Here is an 11,373-nt window from a genome sequence, read left to right as displayed (position 1 = left end):
ACAATTGGTAATAACGACACGGGTCTGTAGTTAGTGGCGACTGCAGGGCGTGTTTGAACGGCTTCCGTAGGCGACCGGAATGTAAGGAGGCATTGAAGAGGTCGCATAAGTGCGGGGCAACAATGTCACTGCAGGCTCGCAGCAGTGGATTTCGACACTGCCTGTACTGTAGCCTTGTCAGGATCGATTGTGGCGAGTAATCGCTGTACTGCGGGACAGGTCGTTGGCGTGTGAGCTGAGAGCGAGGTGCGGGTGCAGGGACCATGGGGTATCTGTAGGGTGTCTGGACGGCTTGGATCAGTGACAATAATATTGAAGGAGCTGCTCGCCGCAGAAACTTAGCACACTGGGTCCTGCCTTGCCTTGGAGCGGCCGGTTACCGCGTTCAAGATTGACCACATTCTCCTTGGATCATGAGAGTTCTGCTCACATTGTCTGGTAAAAAAAGCGTTTCTTTGCCTGCGGATTGCGTTGGATGCCTGAGACCGGGTTGTCTTTTACTGGGTGTGTAGGATGTCATTTCCTCTATCTCCTAGCCAGCGCTTGTGTAATCTGTTTTTCTTTTGCGTGAGTTGGTACGTATCCTTGTCGATCCAAGGTAATGTCGCAGCAGCTTTCTGGCTTCTTGACGAGAGCATGATGGGTGCATGTATGTCTAGAACTGTTTTGAACCCTTGATTGATTGATTTTATTTGGATTCGCGAGATCAAACGAGCAGGAGTGCTCAATAACAGGGTAGCGAATGGTTGAGTTGTGCTATGTGACAATGTAGTGTGTGCGTGGGGTGGTGGTGGTGGTGGGGGGAGGGGGGGGGGGGGGGGGAGCTGCGGAGGCCCAATACAATGTAAGGGGATGGGAGGAGAGAAGGCCAGCAGAGAGTCAAATTCAGAAGAGGGAGGCCCTTCATAGAAAGCCGTCCACATGTCGTCAACATCCATGTGGGCAGATGTAGGATTAGCGTTGAGTGCTTCGGCGAGGTCACACCGGAACTGGTCGATATCAATGTTGTGTAAGTGGCGACGCTTTTGGCTGTGCCTACCTGGACTAGATGTTGCTGTGGCGATATGAAAGTCCGCCATCACCGCGTGGTGGTCGCTAATCGTACATTCCAAAACAGTTCAACTTGAGACAAAGTTATGGTCTGCTAGTACGAGGTTGATCACTGAACCATGATTCCCACTCGGAGTCGGCCGTGTGGGGGACTTCACCAAATTCGAGATGCCAAACATATTGCTGAGGTCTTGCAGGTGTGTACGATGGTGACTGTGAGTTGTCATGTTGACGTTGAGATCGCCAATAATGGTCATGTGTGGCGCTTGCGCCTGGGCCCGCTGCAGTGACTCTTCAAGGTTGTTCCAGTAGTCAATCCCCACATCTGGAGGTCGGTAGATCCAGGCCACTGCATGTTGACCCTGGCCGCCTTGAATCGATATCCAGACAGCCTCTAGGCCAATCAAAGACAGTTCAGGACAAGGTCGGATTGGCAAAGAAGATTTGTAATAATACACGTACCTCCTCCTCGTCTACCCACATGGTCTGTCCTTGTGAGCGACGGTTGTATCCAGGAATGGCTACTTCTCCGTCACCAATAGTGCTGTCTAGCCAGGTTTCGGCCAATCCAAAAATATCAAAGCCCTGCGGCCGGAGGAGTGCCGTTACTTCATCTACTTTGTAGCGCAAGTTACAGACATTCAAAAAACCTAGTTTAAGAGTTCGGGTGTCCTGGGTGCTCACCGGAAAACTGATGGTGGCAGCTCTTGGGGAAAATACTTGAGCATGTGGATTTAAAGAAAAAATATAGCAGTGAAAAGTAGTAAGTAGTAAGAAAAAGAACAATCATGAACGAGGGCTAGCATAGAATCGAGATTACAAGCAGGAGATATTCTTTACAGATCATTGGCTTCCTCGCCGACTCCTCACACGCTGGGCAAGGTGGTGCATCTCTTTTGCAGATGCCTCATTTGCCCATGCGGTTTGGGGGTCTAATGCCAGGACTCTTGCGCTGAATGTGTGCTTGCCTGATGCGCGGATGAATCCTTCGTCATCCGGTGATGAGGGACACCCCTTCCCACCAGAGAGCGGAAATGCCAGCACTCCACGTGTGGCCTGTTTTGCAGACAGGGTTCTCGCGGTACTTTACGGTATAAGCATACTCTCACACACTGCCAAAATGACAAGAGAGGAAGCTTACCTTCCCGTGCCAGTGCGGGACTCATGGAGTAAAGAACAGCTGCATAGGAAGTCATGCCAACCATCATATTGGCAACAAAGTTTGTGCTGCTTGTGACTTGACTGGGGGTGAGGTGAGCATTGATGATCTGATTATTCAGGAATGTGACTTTAGGGCGATCCGCCGTTCCCAGAATATTATGCAGGACTATCGTACCATTGGTTCCAGTTGGGACTCCGGCAGCAATGAGATGTGAGCCAACCGTTGCACCTGTGTATGGACACACAACATACATGCATACAGACACACACGAACACACACACACGCGCACACACACACACACACACACACACACACACACACACACACATACACACATACTTGTTGCTCACTGCCGAAACTGGTCACGTGCGTCTCCCCGGGAGAGGGGAGAGAGATTCAAAAGGAATTTTGGAAAGATGACTCAATTGGCTATTGAACCGCCCAACGGGCTGACACCCCCTGAAATCCCCAAAACTCTGGGTGGATTTGGAAATGATTCCACTTATGGGCTCACCACACCTCAGTAAATGGGTGAGGACAAGGTGCAGAAACAGGGAAAGGGGGGGGGGGGGCACACACATGCACACACACACATGCACACATGTGTGGTTGTGAACGTGTGTGTGTGTGTGTGTGTGTGTGTGTGTCCCATATGGTGCAGTGGTATGTGAAGTCGATTTCCGATCAAGAGGTTGCGGGTTCAATTCCCGACGATTATGGTCGCACACATCTTTCTTCTCTTTCTCGGAATCTTCCTGACTTTTCTTTCATTCTCCTGGGTGGTTACCAACAGCCAGTGTATGCCGGAGTATGTGGTGTGGTGTGTGTGTAGAAAAAATGAAAAAAATGAAAAATAGGGATTCACTGGCCGGAAAAGTCACTTCAAACAGCTGTGTGGGGGATACAAGGCTAAAAAGAGTGGCGGTCAATAGATGACTTGCACAAAGATTGTCTGGGTTCGAGACGGGGCAAGTGGACTTTCTGACTTCCCACCTTTTGAGTTCGTGACTTTCGAAGTTTCGCTTTTTGCCTGACGAACACTGAGCTAGTTTTTTTGGCTAGCGAGTAGAGCTGTTTTGATTCGGCTTGTATCGTCATGCCGAAGCGCTGCTGCGCTCCTGGATGCACTAGCAGACGAGTGATGGACCTGAGGGTCTCATTCCATACGTTCCGGGCTTTCTGAGCCGGCCGGCCGGGAGGCAGAAAAATGAGGGAATATTATTTTAGTATCATTGGTGTAGGCTGCAACAAGCACGTCGTGGTCCTGAAGTGTGACTACTTTCCCGCAGTGGAAGCAAAGTCAAGCACAACGAAAGTTTGTGGACGTCTGAGAAAGAACTCGATTCCCTTTAATTCGGCTGCACTAGCTCCAGAGCGACCCTCTCCTGAGGACAGACTGCGGAGAGGCCAGGAACCTGCCGAGTCACGAGTGGAAGCCCAAACCACGAAAATGAAGGGTGGAAGGACTGAGTGTGAGAGCCATATGGCCTTTAGTAGTACTTCAACTAGTATCTGAGTTGAAGGAGAGAACAAGTGTGCTGGAGAAACGCTGCGAAGTCCTCAGGCCTGATGTGTACTAGCTACTGTTGAAGTCTCACTTGTTCCAATATGACCATTTCATCAGCCCTGACTCTGAGCAGCTGTATCTAGACTTGGACTTAGGCCAGAGACATAGCATTGTATACCATACTGAAGCCATATGTATCCAATGCCTGGATCTAGTGAGAAAGCAGTTTGGCGCAGGCTCGCAAACTATGATTGAATCAGGGAGTGGATGAAAGTCACATCATACCTCCAGTGTCTGCTGTAGGATTGTAGGACAGCCGGGTACACGTGTACCTGGCGCAACCATTTCAACCGGATCGGAGCCGGGTACACATGTATTCGACGCACGCCTCTGCATGATCTGTCACACATACAAGCTATGTAGTCAGTCCTTTCAAAGTTCGAACGTGTAAAGTTCCAACCGGGTCACAGCCTCACAGGTGACCTGGTACTATATTTTCGACAGGGTCCAAGCGCCGCCCAACCGGGTCGATTACCCGGCTCACCCGGCTCTGCAGCAGACACTGACCTCTCCATGATTAGCTGAGGGTAATGACGACGATGCAGCTCCGGCTGGGTCTCATGGGAAAGTAACTTGCATACCTGTTTAGTTGCAACGAGGCAACAGTACCCCATGTACTGAAGACATGATTGAACTACTTTTTTTATCTCCTCCTGGGAGAATGTGGAACAAATAATGCCAGAGTGTGTCTGATAAACATCACAGTCTGCTGAGTATGTTCATTATTATTGACGTAACAGAACTGCGCTGTGAGGTACCTTCTGCGTTGGACCTACAGTTGAGCCACTACTCTTCTTACAAATTCCATACAACGGTGAAAGGATTTGTTGGAGCATCAACGAACAGTGCATTCGCCTTCGTCATACACTAGCTCCGTTGCCTACAGTAATTCACATTTTGACGGGGCGCGCTGGGACGATTCGGAAGGAGCGGCGGGAATCATTGGAGTGCTCATGATGCTGGTTAGCGGAGACGAATGTGAGTGTCAGGAACGGGAACGCAACCGCGCTACTGTACAGATCAGGAAGCGATGGAAGAGTTGAATCTGTTCAGCCTTACATGCTGTGTACAGGGACACAAGCGTAAAAATGGCTACACACATTTCGAATGTGAACTGGTGATGGCATTGTGTGGCGACGAACACAACTGCAACTGTTCAAATGTCAGCATTTCGAACATTATGCTTCCCATGATAACTCACCGAATGGCTCACATGACGGAGTTGGACATTACCAGGCTAGGATTATCATTTGCTGTATTTATGGATAGTCCTTGAGTTTTCAGATGAAGTGCTTTATCTTTTACCTGTCGTTCCTCTAGTATGGCACAATGTCCATGGCTGCTTTCTTGTCTTCCTAACAGACTGGTATAATCAGCATGATTCTGCTTTATTGAAGAAGAAATAAAACTTTCCTTTCGGAAAGGAAGCCCAGAAACGTCAACCCCCATGGACTGTGCTTTATGACTCTCGTCCATCGACGTTAACTGTCGCAATAACTGCTGCATGTATGTTGTGCTGTGCAAACCATACAAGATTTTACAGCTCACCCACGCCTTCCCAACAGGCTCCTACTATCCCGTACCATTAGCGTTACATTGATTATGAACTAGGCTAGCACAGTTATCCTTCGTTCTTTTGATGGTGGCGGGTAGCATGGAACTTGATGTGTTCTTGGGATCCTCGTGCAACACTTGCTGTTCCCGGAAGCCATATTATTGGGTGCATCGAGTTTGCTTCTATGCTCACTGTTGTTTAGTAAGACAATTTATTATAACTATTTCACCGAAGAATATTAAAGGCAAGAGTATTTTGGGTTAGTTTGGACGCCTGACTTCTCTTCACATAATATACAGTAATGTACTTGCACTAACCTTACAAGTGCACATGACTCCGCATGAGCTGCTGAAGACATACTGACATAAGACACACGGTACATGTACTGATCATGTACACGTAGTTGTGTAGCGTACATGCCGTGCACCGTTCATTCATGCTGACAAAAAAAGTAGATCTACACTACAGACGGTGTAGGGTGCCCGCAGTGTAGCCTGGGTGCACAGGGTGCACTTGCCCTGTCTCACTCGCGGCTCGGATCTTTGTGCAAGTCATCTATTCATCAGCCTTGCAAGCTGTTGAATGGTGTAATCCCAGCACAAGTTGCCATGTCTAACATAGCTGTTCGCTATCACCGCTTCCGCGGTGGGCATGTCTGAGGTCTGAGGGATGTGTGTATGTGTTTATGAATGTGTATGAGAGTGTTTATGAATGCGTGTGAGTGTGCGTGTGTGCGTGCGTGTGTATGTATGTGTGTGTGCGTGCACGCGCGCGTGTGTGAATTATGTGTGTGATAATGTGTTTAGAGTATGTGTATATGTGCATGTGTGTGCGTGTGTGCGTGTGTGTGTGTGTGTGTGTGTGTGTGTGTGTGTGTGCGTGTGTGTGTGTAAATGTGTAAAAGCTGACCGGCTGCCCCTGGACGTGGCGGGTGAGGTGGTCGAGTGTGTAAATAGTTTTCGTTATCTTGGCTCTCTCCTCCACACGAATGGCCGATCCACCCCAGATATCTGCTCGCGCATTGCAGGTGCATCACGTGCATTTGGAGCCCTGCGCCAGCCGGTTTTCAATGACAGCAACCTCTCACTTGCTACGAAGCGGCTTGTGTACGGGGCATGCGTGTTGTCTCTGCTTCTGTACTGTGCTGAGTGCTGGATGCCGTTGAAGCCCGACCTTGATCCACTGTACTCTTTCCATCTGCGCTGCAACCGTTCCGTGATGGGCATCAGCCAGCCGAATGTCTGGGACGAACGACTGACCAGGGTTGATGTTCTGGAGCATTGGAATCCGCGTCAACCCTGTGACATCCCCAGCCTGCTGACATCGCGCCGCATGGAGTGGCTTGGGCATGTTGTGCAAATGCATGAAGAGCGTGCCCCGCGTCAGCTACTGTTTGGCACCCTACATCCTGTCTGTCCAATGTGCGGCCCAAGGAAAAGGTGGCGTGATGCTGCGCGGAAGAATCTGGCAGCGTTGGGCATCGATGAATGGTACGACTTGGCCGAGGATAGACAGGAATGGCGGGCCGCTTACAATGTTCTGCCTCGCCCGAACCCGTTTGTGAGCCCCTGCGGACACCTTGTTCCGAGTGTGGTTGTCTCTTCTCCAGGAGCGGTTTATCTCATCATAAATGCCTCGGTGAGCGCGCAAACCTGTATCGGAACAGAGGTAGCCGACAATGTTCTTCCTGCAAGCGCTGGTTTCGCAGTGCCGGAGGTTTGGCGGTCCACAAATGCCTCAACTCCCGGACGCTCCCAGCGACATCGTCTCAGGCTCCGTGCGGGGCGGCGGTGTCTACCATTGCTTTCTCAGGTGACTCCACCGGCGCCGCGTGTGCGGCTCGCCCTCTCGTGCTGCAAGGCCCACTGTGGGGCCTGTGGTCTGTGTTGCCGCTCTACTCGTGGATTCCAAATTCATTGCTGCCAAAGATGGCTCTCTCGTCGTGCCGACTGAACATGGTCCCTTATCTCTCGGCGGATTGCCGACTTTCTGCCGTCGCTCGTCGTTTCTATGTTGTCGGCCCCGCAAGTGAACACGTGACCGTGATGGAAGTGTTTACCAGGACTAGTCATGGGCAGGTGATGCTAACTTTATGGCTGGCATTATAGTCCCTTTTTTCCAGGTGGCATAATGCTGGCATTATAACACCATTTCGATGCAAAATTGGCATTACAAGCATAATTGCCGGTCGAAAACGGTGTCATGCATGAAGCTGGCTAGGTCCAGTTCCGACCATCGTGCATCTGAACCCGTCCAGCTTCGTCCGGAGACTTGACATTGCAAACCAACCTACTCAGTGGATTGTCAGTGGAAGCTTCCTCACTGCTGTTTGAGTTCTTTTCTTCTACGCTTTGGCCTTGATCCAAGACGGCCTTCTTGACTCGACTTTTACAACTTTCAAACTGGCATTATGGAGTAGTGTGAGCATTATAAATGGCATTATATCCTCATAATTATTATTAGCATTGCCTTTAGCATTATCGCAGCAAATAACTAGCATTACCCGCCCATGCTTAACCAGGACCAGAACCAGGTGTGTAAATGTATATGTGTGTACAAGTGTAGAAATAAGTGTCACGCACACATATGCACACACACACACACACACACACACACACACACACACACACACACACACACACACACACATGCACACATGCACACACACACACACACACACACACACACACACATGCACACACACACACACACACACACACACACACACACACACACACACACACACACACACACTCACACACACCTTGAAACCTTGAAACTGCCACCTAAAGATGATGCAGTGCCTCAAGGAGGCAAGGAGGGCAGAGTTACTTCTTGCATTTGTGTTGAGCCAGGTACTGGAGACGTGAACTTCCGAGAGCAGGCCGGGCAAGGGATGGTGCGGCGCTCGGAGCCAGAGCTGCATGTTCTGCGGTTGCAGTTGTGCTGGCGGTGCCCAGCTTTTCTCCGGAAACAGCGGTCACAGGTGTGGCAGTGATACTGACATTGGCTGCAATCAGGTGGACGAGGTGCAACTATCTCTGGAACTGGAGCGTCACCAAAGCTGGGAGAGCAGCTGTGCACAGCAAATTCACCTCGGCTAGCAAACCAACGATGGAACGTTTCGCACAACACAGCACCGGCCTGTTCACGGATCGTCTTCAGTCGCTCTTCCCTGCATTTGTGCCGCCGAAGTCCCCTTTCACTGGCGAAGAGTCGCTCACAGATCGCACAACACACTGACTTGGCTGTCGTTTCAAGGCGTAAGCACCGTGCAACAATGGCATCCGAGATCAACTGGATCCGCTCGCCACGTTCAGCTGCAAGGTTGTACCAACCGGTGTAGACGAGAGAGGGATCTGACTCACAGAGATAATAACGAATAATCTTTACTTCAGCATGAGACACTAGTCAAGCAACTGAACTACACGAGAGGAATAACTGCAAGCTGTAACTGACTGAAACAACGAAAAGAACAACTGTATACGTCTCCAGTCCAAAACAACAAGACACCGACTCAACTAATTATGCACAGAAACTACAAGCCGCGAAGTCCGTTTCACGCGCGCGCGGGAAACGGCACATGAGACATGCATAACAACACAACACGATGCACTACTACTACTACTACATGCATCATGAATAGCATGAATAGCACGAAAGAACAGCCAGGAATAATTATGATCAGACTGGTCCACACAGGAACAATAAATGTATCACCTCTACGCGTGCACACAGCATAACTGACACCAAAGGAGGGCACGTTGATTCGGGCATGCATTGGAATTACCATGAACGTACTGACACCCAAAAGCTAGCGGCAGTGATTTGCCATAACACCATACATAGAGTACTGAAAGAGGTTCACCTTCTACTCATTCCACCCTCCTTGATACGACTACCGGTAAGTATCAACGTTGATACAACTAAAATGAACTATCAGAAAAGAAAACGAAACGTAACGAGCTATAAGCTAGCTGTACAGAAACATAAATGGCTGCAAAACTGGACGACTGTTGTACTGTTAGGGCAATTCAATCCATAGTGTCGTCCAGAAAAGTCGACTTCAACACCGCCTCCGCAGTACGTGGGAAATCTTCTTTTAGCTGCTCAGCATGTTTCTGAGACACCATTTGTGCTAGGAATGGGGACGAATTCACGCCAAACACCACCCGTTGGTACTGGTAGGCGACTGGCTCCTTTGACGCATCCAAGTCCCGCCACAGAAAACGATGAAATTTCTGATCATCTTCAGACAGCTCGATCTGGAGGTACATTTCTGCTACATCGGCCACGATAGCAACTGGCTTTGCCCTGAATCGCAGCAATACGTGCGGTAGCTCTCTCTCTGCAGCTTCGGTCCTGGGTGGAGGTAGTCATTCAGGCTTGCTCCTTTGCATTTGGCTGATGCGTCAAAGACCACCCTCACTTTAGTTGTTGTTGCATCTGGTCTGGTGACTGGAAAGTGCGGGAGGTACCAACCACCTGTTGACTCGAGCTTTACTGCAGTCACGTATCCAGCGTTCACATGATGCCGCAGTACACGGCAGTACTCCTTTGCTACTTCTGGTTCCTTGTGGAGGCGTTTCTCTGTCGAGCGCAGTCTCTTCAGTGCCATCTCGTAGCTACCGTTCTCCTCTGGCGGGCTTCTCTTCCAAGGCAGCTTGACGGTGTGCGTGCCGTTGCAGTACTTTGTTGCTGCCTCTGCATCTGCAAGAGTTTGTCGGTCATTTGCTGCAAGCGGGCTCTGTCGGCGAGGCTCTTCCACCTCCCACATACGCCGGACCAGCATCTCCAGATTACCGTCATCGACTCTGCTGAAGTGAGTGCGGTGATGATCTGAGCTTCCACTCACAGGTCCAACCTAGCGCGGTTCTCCTCGCCACCAGTTCTTCCTGATCACCCCTCATCTCCTCCAGAGAGTAGTGAAGCTCGGCATGATCCAGGCCAATCAGCGTATCAACCTGGCGAGTTGCTGGCTGTTCGAAGGGTATGTCCTGCAGATGATGGTACTGACTTGACTCGACGGTCCAATCGTACGGTTTCAGTGTGCCTGTGACGTGACTAGTTGTGATGGCTGAGAACGGACTGATGAACTTGCCATCTACACTCTCTACCAGCAGATCCACTGGCATTGACTCGAAAGACTCCACTGCTCCGTTGAGGGTGCTGATCGAAACCTGTTTCATGGGTCCCTGCAAGTTGAGCTGGTCCGCTACCTCTGTGTTCACATAACTTTGGGTGCTCCCATCATCCAACAGCGCATTCACCCTGAGGTTGCGGTCACCGTTTCGTAAAACGACCGGCAAGGTTCTCAGTGACAACGGTCTGGCGCCTGCTCCGATGTTAGCAGTGGTTGTGGTTCTGGCTGTCTCATTGGTGCGACCCCTTTCCGTGCCATTGCTGGCTCTAGACATGTCAATGGCTACTGCCCTGTGAAGCAGATAGTTGTGGGTATCGCTGCACTTGTCTACGCCACACTTTCTCTTCCGCTGGCAGTCAGCACCTTGGTGGCCCTTGCCCAGACAGCGATAGCAGAGCCAATGGGTTTTTGCCACTTTCCAATGCTTGTCCACATCCATTTCCTTGAACTCTTTGCATGTCCACACTTGATGGTCCTGGGAGCATACTGGACACGCTGCCGGTGTCAGATTGGGTGACTCTGCTGCATGGAATGAGTGGCCTCGGGCTGCTGGGCGCTCTCGGCCATGTCTATGGCGACCAGGTGCTAGGCCTGCGATGGCTTCATTGGCGATAATGTGAAAGTCGGCCTCGAGATTGACCCACTCGAGCAACGCCTCCACCCCTTCTGGGCGCTGATGCTCATAGAGCCATTTATGGTACCGGTATCTTGTCAGCAGGTCTTCTGGCAGCAGCTTCTGCTGGATTCGCGCGTACAGAGTGCCCACCTCTAGCTCCGATTGGCGACCCGCTGCTTTCAAGTTGGTCACGGCTACTTCCAACAAATCTGAGAACTGTTCCAGATCTTGTGCGTTGACTCGATCTCCGTGCAATGGCTTGAATCGTTCCACTTTATCT

At 50.5% G+C, this 11,373-nt stretch overlaps 2 protein-coding genes across 2 annotated transcripts in view; one reads left to right on the top strand and one right to left on the bottom strand.

The window, feature by feature from the left end:
• The window catches only part of LOC135829323 (sulfhydryl oxidase 2-like), a 9,244-nt gene extending 8,145 nt beyond the window's left edge, over nt 1–1,099 (top strand). Inside the window, exon 8 of the mRNA XM_065341727.1 lies at nt 1,049–1,099. Within this exon, the coding sequence (XP_065197799.1) occupies nt 1,049–1,099 (51 nt within the window). The remainder of the gene's footprint in view (nt 1–1,048) is intronic.
• Nucleotides 1,100–1,303: 204 nt separating this feature from the next.
• LOC135829322 (uncharacterized) overlaps nt 1,304–11,373 on the bottom strand; it is a 24,963-nt gene continuing 14,893 nt past the window's right edge. The window contains exons 5-6 of the mRNA XM_065341726.1: nt 2,154–2,440; nt 1,304–1,444 (exon numbers count right to left, since the gene is read on the bottom strand). Of these exons, the coding sequence (XP_065197798.1) occupies nt 1,304–1,444; nt 2,154–2,440 (428 nt within the window). The remainder of the gene's footprint in view (nt 1,445–2,153; nt 2,441–11,373) is intronic.

The sequence above is a fragment of the Sycon ciliatum genome, chromosome 13 (assembly GCF_964019385.1).
Source record: "Sycon ciliatum chromosome 13, ocSycCili1.1, whole genome shotgun sequence".
Classification (NCBI taxonomy): domain Eukaryota; kingdom Metazoa; phylum Porifera; class Calcarea; order Leucosolenida; family Sycettidae; genus Sycon; species Sycon ciliatum.
Note: the sequence above shows the minus strand (reverse complement) of the source record. Positions and strands in the feature narration are given on the sequence as shown.